This window comes from Colius striatus, chromosome 5 (genome assembly GCF_028858725.1).
Source record: "Colius striatus isolate bColStr4 chromosome 5, bColStr4.1.hap1, whole genome shotgun sequence".
Classification (NCBI taxonomy): Eukaryota; Metazoa; Chordata; class Aves; order Coliiformes; family Coliidae; genus Colius; species Colius striatus.
The window spans coordinates 59,003,946-59,023,462 of NC_084763.1; the positions used below are offsets into that span (position 1 = coordinate 59,003,946).

General features: G+C 53.3%; 2 protein-coding genes across 2 annotated transcripts; both read right to left on the minus strand.

Moving 5' to 3' along the window:
* Positions 1 to 4,355: 4,355 nt before the first annotated feature.
* Positions 4,356 to 12,093, minus strand: ASB10 (ankyrin repeat and SOCS box containing 10). Its single transcript, XM_061997272.1, has 5 exons — positions 11,763 to 12,093; positions 7,118 to 7,385; positions 6,129 to 6,633; positions 4,818 to 4,931; positions 4,356 to 4,541 (listed from the first exon to the last, which is right to left on the minus strand). Exons 1-5 carry the CDS (start codon positions 12,091 to 12,093, stop codon positions 4,356 to 4,358), a joined length of 1,404 nt encoding a protein of 467 aa, XP_061853256.1.
* Positions 12,094 to 17,723: 5,630 nt separating this feature from the next.
* LOC133625455 (histone H2B) lies at positions 17,724 to 18,736 on the minus strand. Its single transcript, XM_061996166.1, has 2 exons — positions 18,611 to 18,736; positions 17,724 to 17,960 (listed from the first exon to the last, which is right to left on the minus strand). Exons 1-2 carry the CDS (start codon positions 18,728 to 18,730, stop codon positions 17,724 to 17,726), a joined length of 357 nt encoding a protein of 118 aa, XP_061852150.1. The 5' UTR covers positions 18,731 to 18,736.
* Between the last annotated feature and the right edge of the window lie 781 nt (positions 18,737 to 19,517).

Here is a 19,517-nt window from a genome sequence, read left to right on the forward strand (position 1 = left end):
ATGGGACTTGGGTTAAGAACCATGCAGGATGAATTGTGGTTTGGGCTAGGGCAGATCTTCTGGTGATTTTTAAAAGAGACAGAGATGAGAAATCTTCATCCACCAGGAAAAGCTATTCTAAGATGCAATTAACCAATAGATTAATCACCTGAGCTATTAACAATGTGTCTCATTTCCAACGTGTTTGCCCATCTTCAATTTGCTGCCATTAGATCTAGTTTTACCTCCAAGTGCCACTCAGAAGTGGCAATGCTGAACAAAACTCTGCAGCCTGCAGAGGAGGAGCAGCTGAGGACCAGCACTGCGTGCCAGCATGGTGATGGAGGGTGTGTTTAGCTCAGGGTGCTCCATGGAGGAGTGCAGCCAACCCTTCCTGCCCTGTACATCCAGGACTGAAGAACAGGTGCCTACAACTGCAGCCAGGGCTTCAAGGATCAACTATGGTGTGTGTCCAACCACCACGCCTCTGAAGTTTCCACTGCCAGCAATCACTGGCAATCCAAAGCTCACTCCTGGCTCTTCTCTGAGCCCTCTCCAGCATCTCACTCTGTCAGCCCACAGAGCAGGATGCTCCAGCAGCACAGAATCCAAAGATCTGCAGTCGCTGAGCTCCCGCCCCAGGTTTCAGGGTGGAAACATACATCACAAAACTGAGAACTCCATAAATATTTCTGCTATTTGAAACAAGAACGGATAAATACAAATATTTCAGACAGAAACATTGAAACATAAATATTTTTACAGCGATGATTAAATATTTTCTGTTCCATCAGTAATTAACGAAGATGCTGAAAACAAGCTAAGTAACAACTTTTATAGTCTGCAGGAGCATGACTTATGTCCAGGGGTATTTAATTGGCTAATGAGTTCACTGAACCATTGCAGGGTTTTTTATTTCTAACAAATCATGGCACACTGGGGAACTTCAGATGACTGGGGAGAGGGAAAAAAAGTCCAATGTCTTGGCAGTATTTAAATGTGTTCACATGGATATCCAAGAAGCTCCAGAGCAGTTAGTGCAGCATGCATCCCAAGCAATCACAAACAGGCAGCCAAAGGATATCCTGGGTAAATTAGTGAAAACTAAAAACCTAAATTAATGCTATTCAAATTATTAGTGTTTGAAAGAGGTACTTTCAAATGATTTTATTGGGGATTTTTTGGTAAGCCTACAAGTTTGATAGGACCTTAACTAGATAGATGGGGCTTGCTTAGAGTCCTGTAAGTCATTTGACTTAGTTCTACACAACGTTCTAATAAGAATGACCTGTATGCTGCAGTCAGTGTGATCAGTATTAACAGAGCTGAAAGAGCTGGGTAACTGAGAAGACATTCTATAAAGCCACTGGACAGATGGCTTCCTAGTTGTACTCTATTCACATATCAATGTTAAATGCTATTAGGGAGAAAACCCAACTGCTGCTGAAATGACTGGGGTGGATGCTGACTGGGAGGGCATTGCTACCAAGGCTCTCCTCCTCGACTGCATCAATAACCAAGCTAAGTCAAACATGTGGGGCATTTGTGTGGGTCTCAGCTACACAGCTAAGGATAACTCTTACACAACCATGGCACGGCCATGGTTTGAATATCGTGCACAGCTGTAGTCCATCTCCCAGTGATGCACTAGGACCAGCAAAGGGACAGGGAAGGCCTGTGCTGTGGCTGAGGGCTGCTCACAGCTTCCCTGCAGGGAATGACACAGATGAATGGAATTCCAGCCCAAGTAAGTGTCCTGGTTTCAGCTGGGTTAGAGTTAATTTTCTTCCTAGTAGCTGCTTCAGGGCTGTATTTTGCATTTATGCTGAAGAGAATGCTGCTTAACACAGGGATGTCCTGGTTATTTCTGAGCAGTGCTTGCCAGCTCAAACACATACAGTTCCCAAAAGTGACTGGTCACGTTTGTGGAAAGGAAAAGTTCTACGAGTGTTAAGTACTAAGATGCCCTTTTGACTCAAAACCACCTAAAATGCAACTTACAGGGCTCAGAGGTGGGGATGGACATCCTAGGGAAGGGGTCTCCTATGCTTGCTTTGTCTTTGTACCCTTCTCTTACTACCACTGGGAGCTGCCAGTCCAGCCATTGTGGCATGTCATGCTTTTCAATGAGGAACAGGCAACATCAGTCACAGGCACTGGAGGCCGGGAAGCCTCCAGGGAGACACTGGTGCAGCTGATCTTTTAGTGAAAGAAAAGGGATACTAGGAACAGGCAATGCTCTGACTGCACAGAGAGCATCAGAGCAAGGGCCAGTGGCTGCAGCTAGGATGGAAACTTGTGTGTAAAAGGGAGATGTATTGTTTTTTGCTGAGCACATAATCTGGACAGCCCACGAGACATTCCCAGTGAAGCTGGGACATGGTGGCAATCAGCAGCTGCCCCTGACAGTTGATAAAAACACCTCGGAACCATGCGCCCCTGTGCTAACAGTCTCACATGCTTCCTCATAGCCCATAGCCCTCACATCCAGGGAAGCTGCACCTCTCCTGTCCCAGCAAGTATATTCAATGCTGCATTAGAAATTTCTCATTTAGAAACCTGAGAAAAAGCAGCATGGCTCGTTATGCTGCCAAAATGTGCTCTGGAACACCCAGCCTTGTAACTGCTTTTAAAAATCAATTGCTAATCTATTAGCATAACTGAGTTAATCTCAGAGCATCTGTTCTCAGCCTGCACTTAGCTTGAACTTTTCTGATTGTTTCAGTTCTGAAAAAGGCCTTGAGTGCCCAAAAGCTTTTCTGGTGGGTTGGGTTGGTTCCCTCCCCACCAGTTAAATCAGTCAACCTGTAAACGATCTCCTTTCCTACTAGCCCCATAGTCCTTGAAAATGGTTACTCAGGCAATATCCTTACACACAATGGAATCCTGCCCTTTCCATTTAAGTGGGAACAGAGATGAAATCCAGTCTGTGAAGATTTGTGCCCTGGTCTGGCTCACCCCTCTCAGCCACCTGCCTGACCCCAGCCCTCCCACTTAGGCTGGGATGCCCTGCCTGCACCCCTGGCAGCTCTGAAAGGAGCCCTGGACATTCACCCAGAACAAGTGCCTGCCTGTGCCAAGGCACCTTTTCCCAAGAGGAGCAGCACATGGTGCAGTGGCACGGTGTGTGCAGTGGCACCATGTGCTGCTGTAAGCAGAGGCAAGACAGAAGCTTCACCTCTTCTAACCTGAGCTGCCCTCATCACCCAAACACATAGCAGACTTCAGAACCTGCAGAAGTAACCAGGAAGACCTGAGGCATCGAGTTCACAGCTGCAAGAAACATTTACAAATGAAGGCAAACCATTAAATTCAATCCCTCCCTGTCCTTAAGGTACTATTATCTTAGTGGCTGAGTTACTGAACATATGTTATTGCAGCCATACAGTGCTGGAAAGAAGGAGGACTGGTAGATTAGCCCCACATGTGCTGCTCTGCAGGCTGGCATCATAGGAAAGCTCTGCTCAGGCTGAGGTAATCCCAGCCTGTGCTGCCACCAAAAGGGACAGACCCTCCTTCTTCTGCTCCTCCTCTATCAAACACGATCTGGCTAAAAATGATCATTCTAAAATGGTGATTAGAGTTTGTGAATGAAACAACAGGATATGATGCCATAAGCAGATCCCCCTGGTCAGACATGAGCAGCAGGCAGCGGTGACTCCAGACTGGGCTCCTGCACTGGGATAAGGGAGATGCACTGCTGATCTGCTCTAAGAACACAGCCATTATCCAGGTGTTTTAACAGCTCTGACTCCTCTCCTCTCATCATCCCTCTTTTGCAGATAGTCCTGGCACGTCACCTCAGGCCACCACCTCACCTCTCTGCCCATTGTTAAGCCTTATGGAGCTACACCTTCCCTGTACTGCAATAGGAGTACCCCCACACAGGCTGCCACAGTGGATTCCTGACAGCATGTGACATGTAAACACATTCCTGCTGTACCCTGGTAAGTATAGAGAAAGACCAGGCTTTATTCCAAATGCCTTTGGGTACAAACTGTAAACAACTTGACTATAGACAGGATCCCAACAAATGCCTGGGGCCCCAGAGCTGCCCCACTCAGGTTAGAGTTTGTGGAGCTGGCACAGGGACGCTGATGTCCTACAACTCACGTGATCGCTACCATGTATTTGCTCCTTGACTCACAGAATGCCCTAATCCCCGTATCTTGCTTTTCTTAGTGAATCCTGGTTAGTATGGGTAAACAGAACACTCCACAGTAGATGAATGAGGCAGAGCACAAGGGTGGCTGGGATGGGCACATGGGGCTGCTGTGGCCTGGAGGAGTGTGCGAGGGAAGGTGGTAGCTGGGAAGGCACAGACTGCAGCAGCAGGGGTGGCACAGGAGGGCACAGCAGGACTGGAACCACAGCCCTCAGTAGAGAACGTCCTCAAAGCTGAGCAGCAGGAAATGGTGCAAGGCCTTTGGCAGGTGCAGCTCAGACAGAACCGTCAGCAACCGGCCCTCCAGGAAGGTCCTGAGAGTGCAGCGAGCCAGGTGCTGCAAGGAGCGAGGTCTTTGCCCCAGAGAGAAGAGTGACTGGTAGAAACGTGGGTATTTCTACAGAGAGAGGAGAGAGGACCAGAGGCAGATAGAGCTGAAGATACCACCCCAGCAGCAGAGGTAGACATCCCTTTATGTTAGTCATGTGGTGCATCCCTCCTGTCCCCCAACAGCACTGCCCCTCTGCCTGGCAAATCTCCCTGCCTCAGCCTCCTTCAGCCCCACACCTCCCCTGCACCCCTCTGCAGTCACCCAGCAGCAAACTCAGCACGCAGCAGTGTGCTCCCCTCCCCTGCACCCCTCTGCAGTCACCCAGCAGCATGCTCCCCTCACCTGCACCACCTCCGTGGGCACCGCTTCTGCCCAGTCCTCAGAGACATGCACACGGTCGTAGCTGTTGATCAGGGCCTCGATGGCGCGTGGGCAGCTGTGGCAGTGCCGCAGCACCTGTGCCAGGGAGAGAGCTGTGACAATTGCCAGCCCCACCTCCACCTCCTGCAGAGCTGCTGAGTGCAGCCCTCCTGAGCCCTGGGAGCTGCTGTCCTTCCCAGCGCTGCCCCAGGGGATGAGCCTCACGGTGGGCAATGCCAGTGCAATGCTCCCACAAAGAAGGGCCCCAAGCCGAGCCCCAAGAGGGCTGCACCCAGCACAGCTGGACCCATGCAGCCTTTGCCTGGGCACGGGGGACAATGGGCACAGCTGGGACTGAGACTTCCCTCGGCCTCACTGCTGGAAGGAGCTCATAAGTAACCAACACTCTGATAGGGCTGCTCATTTTGGGTGCAGCAGGACTAAGGCCCACCATGACTCCACTGAGCAGCAGTAGGGCTCTCAGGGGTGTCCTGTGCCCATTGGGCACAGGGCTGCAGAGACACACTGTCCTCGTGCTTCAGCCCCGTGCCCAAGGTGACTGCCAGGCAGAGCTGCAGGAAGCTGCCCCGTTTGCCATGCCCATGTCCATGGGGGTGCCACACTGGTGCCCTGCATCTCCCCCATAGTGCAGCCCCCCAGCGCTCCCCCAGCCCTCCCAGAGCTGCACAGAGGAGACCCCCTGTCCCACTCCCCGTGGCCTGGGACAGCAGAAGCTGTCAGAGCCTATTCAGGCTCTACCAGTGATCCTCATTATCTGGCGTTAATAAGAGATTAATTAGTGTTAATTGTTGATTTTCCTGTATTTTCCCAAAGGGGAGAGCAATCTGCTGATCTCCGGGCTGGGTAATTATTGCATTGCTCAGGAATTAAGATGGGAGATTAACCCTTTGTTTGCTGGCATCTTGCAGAGACAGCACAAGCTGGGGGGTGATGCCCCAAAGACGAGACACATCCCCTGAGAGGAAAAGAGCCAATGCTTCCCGGGGCAAGTGATTATGGAAACTAGGTAAGTAGTGTCCACACAGCTCAGCAGACAGAAGCAGGAGAGTCCTATAGAGTACACCCCAGGAGAAAACTTCAGGGAGTCCCTTACCAGTAGTGCCAGTTCCCCCCTCCCCCAGCCCCTGGGAAGAGATGGGCAGGACAGCAAGCTGGCTGGCACAGAACAAGCCCTGCTGTGACAGGAATAACCTTGCTGTCTCTCCCTGAGGCCCTGATGTTCACAGACTTTTCCCTTCCTGCCACACTCCAGTCCAGCTGAGAGCCCCTCACCTTGAGGAGGGAGCCGGGCCAGATGCGTATGGCGCCGTGGTTGAGCAGGACTTGCACCACAAGCTCTGGCTGGTGCTCCAGCTTGTAGGCAGCTGCTTGCAGGATGTTGTGCAGCGCCGTGTTGCCACTGTAGCTCATGATGTTGACGTTTGCACCCTGGGTCAGTAATAACTCTGCCACGCGAGCGTTGGCATTCTTGCAGGCCAGGTGGAGCGGGCGCTGCCGGTCCCTGTCCGCAGTGTTGACACTGGCACCACTCTCCACCAGCATCTGGCACACTCGGTAGTAGCGGTCCATGTCCTGGGGCTGATGGGGCTGTGCACAGGCAGCGTTCAGTGGTGTCTGCCCCTCCTCGTTCTCGGCTTCCAGCTCTGCCCCATGGCGCAGCAGCAGCTGGACGTGGTCTGTCAGGCCATGTCGTGCTGCTACATGCAGCGCCGTGTCGCCTTCCTCCTCTGTCCGACTCTTCACACTGGCACCGTGCTGCAGCAGCTCCTGCACACACCTAGGTGGGCCAAGAGGACTCACTGATGGGCGCTATGCTCCAGCTCCTACCCTGCCTCCCACCCCCCACCGTGTCTGTACCATCCCACAGCTTTCACTTTGCCCAAGATTCCCAAAATCCCGGCTGCCCATGCCCCAGAGGGGTGGTTTTAAGCCAGGATGACTGGTGATCAGAGCTCATCCTAATTCTGGCTAACTCCTCCCAGATCTTTAATAGTGTCAGCACGCCCAGGGCCTGCTCCCACAGCCCCACCTGCCCTGCGCCTGCCTGGCCTCCTCACCAAGCCCAGCTGCAGCAGCTGGGGAGCAGAGCTTGCAGCCCTCAGGGCTGGGCTTCAGAGGGGACCCTGCTCCAGGCACAGGCCGCGAGGCTGCCCCACGCAGCGGCCGTCGCTGCAGCCACCAGCAGCCATGGGCTGGGACCTCTTCTAGACGGGGTAGGGCCAAGGGGGAGAGAGGCCCACCGTGCCCTCGGCAGAACTCACTCAATGGAGTCCGGGCTCTTGCAGAGATGTAGGGGCCTGTGGCCATCCTGTGAGACGGCCTCGGGGTCAGCGCCAAAGGCGAGCAGCAGGCGGGCACAGGCGGCGCTGGCAGCTGCACAGGCCTCGTGCAGCGCGGTTGTGCCACCCGGGGCGAAGTTGACGGTGGCTCCCCTGAGCAGTAGCAGCCGCAGACAGCCCGTGTAGCCACGGCTGGCCGTGATGTGCAGCGGCGTGGTCAGCTCCTGCTCATAGCTCAGAGACCAGAGTCCTGCAGGGAAGGAGAGGTCAGGGAGCCACATCCTGGCTCAGTGCACAAAAGCCCTGGGCCCTGACCTGCCCCTTTGCTGGGGCGTCCGATGGACACCCTCCCTCAAGAAACTCAGCTTTTCTCTCGAGGACCTGCCTGTCTCTGCCTTTTAAGTGGCCTGCCAAAGGGACAGGTCTGGGGATGTCTCCCAGCCTGCACAGCCATGCTGACAGGGAGCTCATGAGGCAGGCTTGGGGCAGACACTGTTCCTGGAAGGGGTGTTGTTTCACCTGCAGCTCAGACGAGCAGCACAGGGCTTCTATGGATGGGAGCAGAGCAGATGGCAGGCTGGTGGCACAGGACTGAAAGGTGCCTAGGAAGAGCACCATGCATGGAGCACCACAGGTGTGAGAAACCAAGCAGTAAAACAAAGAGGTGCTGGAGCAGCACAGGAGACTCACACAAGCCCCGAGGACCACGCAGACAATCAAGCTCCAGCAGAGATGGACATCTAGGGCTTCAGAGAGAGCAAGGGACTGAAACCTGCCAACACTCCAGGATGCTGACCCCGCAGGAACCATTGCTGAGCTGGTGCAGTCTGCTGACACACAGGCTGTGGCTGTTACAGGAAAAGGTGTCTTCTTAAATCATGCTTCTTGCTGCTCATCCAGCCTGGGCTGGAGGACCACGTCCCAGACCATGTGACACGTTCAACACTACTTCCTTCTCACCGCTTTCTTGTGGAAGCAGCATATGCTCAACTGTGTTTTCCAAGGCCAGGTTCAAACTGACCCATCCCAAGGACCATCGCAATTGCCACAGGGCTGTGGCAATTCTTTGCCCAGCACAACTCACAGAGAGAACCAGCAGCCCAGCGCAGGCTGCACACAGACAGAACAAGCACATAGAGCCAAGCTACAGGGCTGGTCACAAGAGCACAACCTGCAGACTGAATCTTATTTGCCCAGTGAAGGAATCCAAGCAGCTTCTGAGCATTTGCCCAGCCCCTGCTAGAAGGTGCAGGTGCTCTGGTCGCAACTCATGCTCCCAGGCACAACATGCACACTTCTCCCACAAGCAGCACAGAGGAACCCAACCACATCCCAGTGCTCTCACTCCCACCCCACTCTGTAACCCAAACAGCACCCGTGACACAGCATCCTGGAAACAGCAATGCCCTGCAGCAGGAGCAAGGGGCTCCGAGCCTCTGCTCAGCCCAGCCCCGTTGTCTGCCCCTGCCCTGCCCCTGCGTACTCAGCCGGCGGATGTTGAAGCGGTAGTTTTTCCACTCTTCCAGGTCACTGGTGTCAAACACAGTGTTGGGACCCAGGTTGTTCTGGGGATTGCTGAGGATCTCGGCCACAGTGCCCTGCTGCCCCGTGAGCAGAGCCTGCCAGTAGGCCAGGGCAGGGCCATCCACCCTCCGTGTGTAGATGGGCTCCCGACTCTCCTCTCCTCTGCCCGTGACACTGCCCATGATGCAGCAGTCAGATGCTCTCCAGGAACCAGGGCAGGACCTGCCGCTGCCTCCCCGAGCCTGCACTGTGGATGCAGCCCCAGCAGTGCCCGGTGCTCTGGCAGAAGGGCTGTGTGGGGTGGGGGGACACAGCCCAGCACGGCTTGGCCTTGGCTGCCTGTGGCTCAGTTCTCAGCTGCTCTATTCTGGGAAACCTTGTGACCAAGAGTTTGAGCCAAGGGGCTGAAAGGTTACTCCTCTCAGGCAGCAGTGTCTGCAGGCACTGGCTGTGAAGGGGAAGACCCTGGGCAGGGCAGGGGTGCAAAGCAGCCCCAAGGGTAGGAACAGAGACAGGACACCTTGAAGTAAGCAGTGAGGGAAGGAGCGTTGCGCCCAGCTTGCCCGCTGTCACCCCAGTGCTGCCCAGACCACAGCAGCACAACCCTGCTGCCCCCCAACACCAGCAGCCCACTTTTTCCCAGCTCCTTGCACATCTCCAGCACTGCACACCCATTTGCTAGTTCCACTTGAGCCCTTGGCACTACACAGGTTTCTACACAAACCACAGGAAAGTTCTGTTGAATCAAAGCTTAAAGCCAAAGGACAGGTAGAAATCAGGTACAAGGATGGGAAACAGTGCATTACAAGTAAAAATATAGAAGGTAATTATCCTTTAGACCCCTTCCTACTTTTCCTTGAAATTCAGCCTTGCAGAGAGCTCCTGTGTGTGGTTCTAGTGCTCCCTTTCCCATCCTCTGGCAGTCCCCTCACTTGGGGTTCTTCACTGCTGTCCTTTCATGTGAGATGCCACTTTTCCCTGTCCCCAGGGATGTGAGATGCCTTTCATGTGAGATGCCACTGTCCCCACTCAATTGTATTAACGCATCCTGCCCCTACTTTGGTGACAGAGCTGCACACTTTGCTCACAGCTCATCAGCACTGTAGGCATTTTGTTCAGGCCACGTGTTCTAAAGACCTCATCAAAACCTATGGAACACTCCCAGTGTTTAGTTTAAATTTGTGTCATGGAAATATTCAGATCACGCAACTGAAAACAAGTGACACGAGCAGCTCACCAAACAACAATTACCTGGGGTACCAGAGAAGGGTGTGAGATGGGGAACTTGACCCTTCTTGGTAATGAAAATTAATGACCCAAGTTCCATCCTGGTAGTCTCCAGCAATCTCTCTCTGTGCAGAATCCACCACCTTGTCTAGCTAAAAAGTAGTGCATGAAAGGGTAAAATGAGGGAGGCTCCTGGCACACTGTCTCACCTGATGGGATCCCTGATTCCCCCAAAGATATATGCAGGCATCCCACGAGAGCCTGAGGTGCCCAGCCACAAAAGCATCTCCAGGGAGGCAAAGGGCTGCATGACTGTCAGTAACACCACACAGTAACAACACACTTGGGAAAGACCAAGTCACCAGAAGGTATTTTTAAGGTTTTAAGAAACAGTCCCTGCAAGCCAGTGAGACACAACCAAAGCCTGAGGTAGCCTGAAAGTCTGCTTTGGTCTTTGTTCTATACCCTTATCTGACAAATTTGGCAGTACAGTTTTGGTCTCTGCTTGAGGAATGATCTTGTTTGAGTTTTTCACGTCTTGAAATTTTGTTGGTGAGAACTTTTCTTTGTGATGTCATTTTACATCAGCTCTTCTCTTCAGGGCACAATCTTTACAAACAGAATGCTGTCCAAGTGCCTGCCAGCCCAGCAAAAGGCAGCAGTTAAAACACACTCATTTCTCTGACAAGTGGTCTCAGCTACACAAAGGGTTAACACCTTTTGCGTATTTATTCCTAAGTAAACTGTAGCAATTCAAAAGCTTGCTTGTGCAGATCCAGGATCTCAGTAAATAATCTTCCCCACCCGCAAGTAGCAGCACTTGCACCTTCAAGCCCACCCTGTTTGCCTCTTGCCAGCGTGGATCCCCACAAAATGCTTGGCACAGTCAAGCTCTCCTCATGTGCTCTACAGCTTTGTGCCACGATGCTTGAGAAGAACCCACATCTCTGGAAAGTGCCCAGCAACAGTTCTTCCATTCCAGCACAAGGGAGGCTTTTGCCACAAACCTCTGTGGAAAAGAATGGTGCAACTGTGGCCCCTCCACCCCTGACACTCCCTGTCCTCAGTTCTAGGAGTCTGCCTGCACCATGTCATTAACAGACAACAGCAAGGACAAGTGCTCTTCCACAATGCTTCAGCACATCAGCTTGTAGGGTGCAAATTCCACATGTCAAAGAAAGGGAAACACCAAAGATTTTTGTTCCCTGCTGGTTCCTGTTGGCCCTCACTCATCATCCCCTGCAGCTGCTCCAAGCCGATGTTCAGAGCAGGATCCCCCAGGGCTCTGCTGCACACCTGTATTTCACCACAGCAGCAGGAAGCAGCAGGGAGATAGGGAGCAATTGTAGCTTGGTTCCCAAGCAACTGCCTACAAGGCTGAAGCACAGCCATGCCTCTTCCTCAGGATATGGGCTAAGGGCTGCCCAAAGGGCACTACTAAGAACTCTCTGCTGTTCCCAAAGTACGTCGTAGCCTCTGGTTCCTTGTGGACCAGAGTAACAGACCCAACTTAAGATACAAGGCAGGAAGAGCATCCTTATGCCACCTGATACCTTCTTACCCAAGCACTCTCTCCAGCTCACACATATGTCACAGCTATTTCCTCAGTCTCAAAAGTCCTGATATTGTTTCTCTCCAGCAGCCCTTCTAAGGGCCCTGTTCTCATCACTTCCCAGTAGATCTGCCTCTGGCCACCTTCAACCAGCCTTCTACCATTTGTTCTACAGCATTGGCACCCTCCTTCCTCATCCAAAAGCCTTTCTTCCCAAGTCCCTCTTCTACCACCTTGTCTCCACCACTGGGGACTCCTCTCAGGTGCCTGTGCTCTGTTGCCCATCCTGGGCACTTCCCCCATGTCCCAGCTTTGCACACCCACCACGTTTCCTGCTAGTCCAGCGCAGCTCAGCACCCCTGGCCTCAATGATGAGATTGATGGCTGAATCCCTGGTGAAGTACTTCTGCAGCATCTCCAGGTCCCCAGTGAAGAGGGCGTTCTGCACAAGCAGATCCCGGCACTCCAGCGGCTCCAAGCGCCTGCTCAGACTCCCCTGCCCAGCTGGGCTCCTTGTTCTCCCCTGGTCCCCTGGGCTCGGGCTGTGCTCAGCACCATGGTACCAGGGCCGAGAGCACTTCCACTGCTGCAGCTGCTCCTCATCCCGCTGTGGCAAGTGCTGCGTGGCAGAGCTGAAGGAGAAGGTGCAGTCCATCACAGGCAGCAAAGGACAAGGCTGAACCTTACAGTAAACGAGCTGCTGTAAGCAAGAATGTCTTCACCAAGGCTTTGCCCTTCACAGGTTGCCTCTGGCTTCCAGCTCCCATGTCTGGCTGAACTCAGGCCTGACTCACCCAATATAAATAGTCCTGCTTGGCAGTTCCCCCTCTCCACGTCCCTTTAGCCCAAGAGCTTATTTTCAGCTGCTGGATGCAATCACTAGCACAGATTAGGCACAGAAGAGGGGCAGCAGGCAGCTTTGAAACACTGTGTACTTGCTTGTTTGCTCTACAAAGTCTCTGCTCTGCACTGTGATCCTGCTCGAAGAAAACAGCATGTTGGGGAGGAGCTGGGGAAATGCCCGAGCCCCAGGCAGTGTCAGAAGCCATAAGGGACTGACTAAAGACCATCCCCACAGGCACTGAAACACCCCAAACCCTCACAAACCCCACATACTGCTCTTGCAAATGCAGCACCCCAGCAAGGCTGGCTGCCCACACATGGGCTGAGCAGAGTGATGGAGGGCAGCTAGGCAAGCGCTGGGACAGGGCTCATAGGACACAAACCAAGTTTCCTGGCAAGAAGGGAACAGCGTCTCATGCAAACCCCAACAGGCTGGCAAATGGCTTCAGGCTTCTGAGGGGAGATGCTCAGCTCTGCCACCTGCCTCTCCAGCCATAGCAGGTCACATTTGGAGAGGTGAAAGATGCTGAAGCCCCTTGACCTGCCCCAGCTCTCGCAGCTCACTCTGCCAGACACAGAGTGGATCCTGTTAGCTAGGATGCTGGGGTAGCTTGAAGTAGGTTTAGGCCCTCTTAAGCTTTGTTTACTCTCACATTACTCTCCTGTAACTAACCTGTTAATTGCTGTGTCCCTGTCAACAGAAAAACCTCCCAGCTGGGCAGGCAGTGGCAGCAGTGATGCTTTAGCTGCTGTGGGAACTTCAGCTGATGCTCCCTACCCAACCCTACCACTGAGCAGCTCGGGTTGCTGTGGTGATGTAGCAGAGACCTGCAGGACTGAGGGCTGACGGGGCCCACCATGCACCCAGACCACCTACCTCTGCCTAGAACTGCTACACTGACCCTCTGACTGTCTCCTGGACAAGGAGGTTTTGTTAGAAGCCAGTACAGTGGCCCACCTGACTTGTCTCCTGGACTACACGACCTTTCCTGCAAAACAGGCAAGTTGTAGCACTTATTAATGTGGTATATATTTGTCTCTGTGACTAGATGTGTTTCGGGGTTTGGGTGGGTTTTTTTTGGGGGGGGAGGCAATATTGATGGGTTTTTTTCTCTTGATGGAGGAGAGCAGCTGTTTGGGTTTTGTCGGGTTGCTGTCGGTTGGTTTGTTTTTCCTACATCTGAGGCCCTTTAGTCTTTACAGCATATTTCTGGTATGACACAAGAGAGCATGAGACATGCTGGGATGTCTCAGAGTCATTAGAAGGGCTCAGAGGAGTAAGTCCTATCTGCACGTTTGCACAGGTCACAGGGTGGCAGTGATTGCCTTTTGGAAGGCAGTCCTTGGAGTGTGCAGAAACAGCCACCCCCCATCCACCCAGCCCTGCCATGAGCAAGGACCACTCACTGTTGGTGCATCTCCAGACATCACATCTTCCCACAAGCATCAGGAGTTAAGGACAAAGCAAGGAGAAAGTTGAGTGGAAAACTCTATCTCCCCCATAAGAGAGAAATGTTAAACCAAAACTGAGGTGTGCAGTCCCCGCACTAGCTGTCCCAATTAGTATGAAGGGACAAGGTGGGAAACTGCCTATGCTGTGGGGACACAGCACACGTATGGGAACTGGAATCTTTAGCTCCACAGTAATGCAAATGATCCATTTACACATGCTCACATGCCTGAAAAAGCATGTCTGCCCCCAAAAGACACATTTGAGGAGGGTACCTTGTTACTGGCAAAGCCATCTCTGTCAACTAGGTGCCTGAAGATGCGGCACAGGCATGTGCAGAGGGAGGGAGCAATCAAGGCAATACACCACATAAAACCATCTACAAACTCAGGCATATAAACCCTGCCAAGTTCCAGCCATTAAGCATCAGCTTCTGGTTCTTTGGTCTCCATTGCACTTTCAGCAGCCCCAGCTCCCCACAAGACAGGGCATATCCTGGCCCTCTCTGAGCCAGGGCACATCCTCACCCCACTGCCTGGTCATAAAGGTGGCACTAAGCAAAATCACAGCTGGAGCCTTGACTAGAAGGGGCTGATCATGATCAGGAAGGAGAGAACAAGGGGAGAAGGCTACTGCTGCTGCCACCAAAGCCAATAAGACAAGGGTAGAGTGGTCCCAGGAGCCTTGTGCTACCACACAGGATTTCTATTTTGCACAGGCTGCGAGGACAGCAGAGGGTGCTCATGCAGCAGAGAGGACAGCAAGCAGTGCTGCCCTGAGCACGGAGCACGGGTGAAGGACAGGACGTTCCCTCCTCATCCCCATCCCCAAGGCCTGCACCCAACTGCTGCAGCTGTGCCCCTTGCTCCTCTTCCTGCAGATGTCACCAGGCCTGCCTTATCAAGTAAAGGTCTCCCTAGTGCCAAGCAGAAGCAGCCATGGTGGGGAAGAAACATTAGGAGCATCAGAAAGGGGTTGTGTGTGGAGCGAGCAGTGCGCGTGTAAACGAGCCCGTAACGAGTTTGTAATATGCATGTGTGGCGCGGGCGCAGCGTCATCACAATGGCACAGGCACTTTCCCGCCTCATTGCCTCCCAAATGGATTTTAAATATCATTCCGAGGACACAATTATTTAAAACGCTGAACTAAACACTCGCTAATGGGAAAGCGGCGTGTGGCCTGCAGCAGCCGTTCCTCACGGGGCCACTCTGCCCATGGCAGCCTCCTCTCCAGCCCCAGACCCGGCGTGTGGCCTGCAGCAGCCATTCCTCACAGGGCCACTCTGCCCATGGCAGCCTCCTCTCCAGCCCCAGACCCGGCGTGTGGCCTGCAGCAGCCGTTCCTCACGGGGCCACTCTGCCCATGGCAGCCTCCTCTCCAGCCCCAGCCCTGGTGTGGGGCTGTGTGCAAGCCTGGAGACCATGCAGGGTGCCACGAGGCAACTCCTGAGCCCAGCCTCACCAAACAGTGTGTCCTGCAGTGTCCCCCGCGTCTGGCAAAAGATAACACAGACCTGTACACAAAGAGGACATTAGAACCAGGATGACTCCTGACCCTCATCATTATATGGCCCTGGAAATTATAGACAGCAAATCAGTCTTTTTTACCCCATAATTAGCTTCTGAATACCTCTCCCACCCCCACTGCCATCCCAAGCAGGGGAGATGAAGGAAGAAGCATTATTGTTGGCTACATCCAAGACTCCAGAGTGAGCAAAGCATAGTGAGAACAAATGAGGAAACAAACTATTTACACCAACCCTTCCTGGGGAAAACATAGATGGAGATAGCTCCAAGGATGCCATGGACCCTCAGTCCTGGCAGTGTTGGCAGCATGAGAGATAACAGCCTCTGACAGCAGTGTGTAGGCCGTGGGTAGTGTCTGACTGACCTTTGATCACCACTCATCTCTTGTTCTCCAGGCAGCGATTTCAGGCTGCCCCAAATCACTGACTCAGAGTTGCCATTACTCACAGACAAGAGCTTGCCTCAGACCTGGCCAGCAAAGAGCATGGATGTGGACCAGCACTGTCCCTGCACACCAGCAGCTGAGCACAGAGGTGAGTCCCTTGCTGGAATCCTGGCTGCACTTCAGAGATTTATATTTTAACAGCTTTGGCATCACCAGAGCTATCCATCACCAGCTCATTTTCCTCTGAGTGCTGAACCATCCCTGTCTATGCTATTTAGAACAGTGTCTAATGACGCACCAGAGCAGGCACCTGGCAGCACTGCTACCAAGGGATGCAGCAAGAGAGAAACACACACCTCTGCACACTGCTGCCAGCCCAAAAGGCTCCCTCCCTGTATACCAGAGAGATGCTTTTCCTCTCAGCCCCCATGCTACAAGAGAAAAGAACACACTCAAGGCATTGTTCTCTTCCAAAAAGGAAAACAGACAACACAGGCATTACTATTTTTTGTGAACACTTTGATTCATTTTGTCACACTAAAGTGTTCTTCGAGAGGGTTGAAGAGTGGACCAGGGCAAAAAGCAGAGAGATTGCTTCTATAGCATGGGCATGGAAAGGTCGTCAAGAGCAAATCAGGTGGGACACAGACACAGGGCCAGGGACATGCAACATGACAGTGCTGCAACATTGCAGCATTAAGAACTCACTGCAAGACTTGCAAGGACACAGACAGACCTGTAAAGACAGGCTCACATGGACCAACGTGGTCCCAAGATGCTCTGGAAGAGTGCCTGAGTGGGCTCTGAGTTCAGGTTTGGTCTCTACGGTTATCTGAGTGCTTCTGGGTCATTCTTGCAGTGTTCAGTCTCCTGTGAATCCCTGCTGGCTGCCTGGAGCCTGCCCCTTCCTCCCAAAGCAGCTTTACCTGATCACAGCACCAACAGAGCACAGAGCCAGGGGCCCAGTCTGGAAGAAGCCGAGCTGTGGATAGTCCTCACAAAGCTGATCTGTGCTCCACATGCAGAGTTACCCCTCAGGAAGGAAGGCTGTGTGTGACATCCTGGGCAAGTGGGAAACAAGCAGCACAACCCTTGCACAGTGACAAATGAACCCACCCCTACATGGGAAATGCAAAAAAGACCATCTGGGCAGGTTCAGTGGAGAACTTGCCATTCCAAGGGCAGCCTCCTCCTCCTGCCTCTTGAGCTTGGTGCATCTGGGCTGCAGGCTGCCCTTCCAGATCTGTGAGGAAATGCAGGAATGTGTAAGAGGGACATGAGGCAAATCACCAACTTCATTCTTCCAGCTTTTAGGAGGAAAGAAAAGAAAAAAGGAGCAGTGGGGAGACGTGAAGCAGTATTTGCATTATTGGAGAGTCAAGCACCCACATCACTACAGTCTTACTCCTCCTGGGCTCACCCAGGGCTGGATGCTCTGCCAGACACTTCCAGGAGACAGAAGCTCGACCCACCATAAATCAGCACCTTACCTACACAGACAGACAGTTATCTACTAAGAGCGCCAAGGTATCAGAGGGCAGCTGCATAGCTCACAGGCATCCTGCTTAGAGTCGGGCAGCACCAGGCTCCTACCCATGCAGCAGAAATGTACTCGACGTCAGGTAGTCGGAGAGAACCATCTCCAGGGCAGAAACAGAACTGCAGTTCCCGGGCTGCTCACGAGCGCTCTCCGTCCCGCAAAAGCCATGACCGAACATCCTGCAGCCTGGGAATTCGGGGTGCCGCTGGGAAGGGAGAGTGAGCGCGAACCCCGTGGCCCGGGGAGCGATGGAGCAGGCGAGGCAAGGACAGAGACTGCTCAACCTCCCGACGCCCGCCCCGCCGCGGCTGGAGGCTCGGGCCCGGCTCGGGGTCACCGCTGCCGCTCCCCGCGCAGCCCCGTCCGCCCGGGGTCTGACCCCCCCATCCCCGCGACCCCCGCTCGCTGCCGCCGGAGCTGCGCACTCACGCGCCCACCCCGCGCCCACGAGCCGCCGCCACTCCCCGGACCGACCCCCGACCCCCGGCGCCAGGACAGACGGGGCGGTCGGTGCGGAGGCTTTTATTGTGGCGCGGCCGCTCACTTGCTGCTGGTGTACTTGGTGACGGCCTTAGTGCCCTCGGAGACGGCGTGCTTGGCCAGCTCGCCGGGCAGCAGCAGGCGCACGGCCGTCTGCACCTCGCGGCTGGTGATGGTGGAGCGCTGGTTGTAGTGCGCCAGGCGCGACGCCTCCGACGCCAGGCGCTCGAAGATGTCGTTGACGAAGGAGTTCATGATGCTCATGGCCTTCGAGGAGATGCTGGTGTCAGGGTGCACCTGCGGGGTGACAACCAAGCACCACCTCACACCCCCATCACCCTGCAGAGGGCCCCAGGCAGGGCACTGACCCCACAAGAACCCACAGTTGCCAGCTCGAGGGTCTCAAGTTGCGTGTCGTTCCTGTCAGAGCCCGAGGAGAAGCCCCTGATACTGCAGCACCTTTGGGGCTGCACTGGCAGGAGCATTCACGTGACCTCTGATGGAAAACAGGCCTGTAAGGGAAACCCTCGCACGCTCTACGTCCTGCCTTCGGGCTCATGCAGGCAACAGACACAGACAGCTCACGGCCACCTCACAATATTCATTGTCTCATCTCCCCCACAGATTACCAGAAATATTTTAACAGTTACTCATAGGGCTACCAGCAGCTGTTCCTATCCTTGTGACTTCTGTCCAATTACTTCTTTGGAGCTTATTCTAAGGAACCCTTCCTGATTGTCATCCATCTCTCACCTCCTACCCGAAGGATCTACCTCCCACAGACAGACTTTTGAGACTCATCTGGGGCTCTCCTCTACCCACTTACTGCTTTCAATTTTTTAATTTCATTGAAAAGCAGATTTTCCTCTTCATAAGGTTAACGTGCAATGAGCAGAGGCAACCTTATATACAAAGCAGTTTCTCTCAGAAAGGAAACATTTACTCACCTGCTTCAGTACTTTGTAGATGTAGACTGAATAGGTTTCCTTTCTCTTAGGCTTCCTCTTGGCCTTCCTGTCCCCAGAGGAAGGAGCATGACCACGCTTCTTCCCAGCTTCTGCACTCATCTCAGCCTCTAACCGAGTGAGCTCCAGCAGAGCAACCTGCAGCTGCCATGGGTCTGGTTATGTAGCAAAGACAGCAGCACCTTACCTGCCTCAGGTGCAGCCCTCAAGGAGCAGGGCAAATACACATCTGTGACTGATGATTCCACTTTGCAAGGTGAAGGACAGTTGGCCTGAGAGGAGCTTGGAAGTAACTCATTTAGTTAAACTTTCAGGCCCAAGAAAAAGTTTGAGAGCAACATGGGCAAAGAGGTGGGCAAGAGCAGCAGCACATGGTTCAGAAATGCCAGGGGAGAGCTGTTCCCAGATCCATTCAGGGCTTTGGCAAAGGGAGGGTTCTTGCTTTGGTGGAAGGGTCTAAACTGAAGTACTCAAAGAATTTTCTCCAGAATCAAAGGTGTAGGACCATTAGGGGCTGCTATGACACAGATGCTGCAGTCATTGGAGATTCAGTAAGTGAGGGCAAGGTGGGTCTAGTGGCTGAATGATGGCATTCTAAACATCCCAACAGCAAGGACTCCTCCTGCTGTCTCAGCTGGCCTGCTCTTGGGATTCCTGTCTGATGCACACAATGGGGCCTCAAAGGAGGGAAGGAAGGCAGTGGAGGGGGGACCTCACACCTTGTAGAATCATAGAATTGCTTTGACCTTTAAGCTTATCAGGTCCAGCCTTTGTCCCAGCCCTATCAACCACTAGCCAATTTCCCTAAGTTCAATAGCTACTGATCTATTTTTGAAACCAGGGATCACAGGAGTGATGGTAATTATGATGCAGGAATGAAGCTGAGCCA

Bases quoted from the DNA above. Each gene is read 5' to 3' on its own strand.
- ASB10 (XM_061997272.1), bottom strand. From the start codon at position 12,093: ATGGACTGCACCTTCTCCTTCAGCTCTGCCACGCAGCACTTGCCACAG. The intron at 7,386-11,762 runs GTGGGTGTGCAA...CCTTCCCTGCAG, and splicing joins CTGGACTAGCAGGAAACGTG to GACTCTGGTCTCTGAGCTAT. The intron at 6,634-7,117 runs GTGAGTTCTGCC...TGGCCCACCTAG, and splicing joins AAGAGCCCGGACTCCATTGA to GTGTGTGCAGGAGCTGCTGC.
- LOC133625455 (XM_061996166.1), bottom strand. From the start codon at position 18,730: ATGAGTGCAGAAGCTGGGAAGAAGCGTGGTCATGCTCCTTCCTCTGGG. The intron at 17,961-18,610 runs GTGAGTAAATGT...GTCACCCCGCAG, and splicing joins TCTACAAAGTACTGAAGCAG to GTGCACCCTGACACCAGCAT.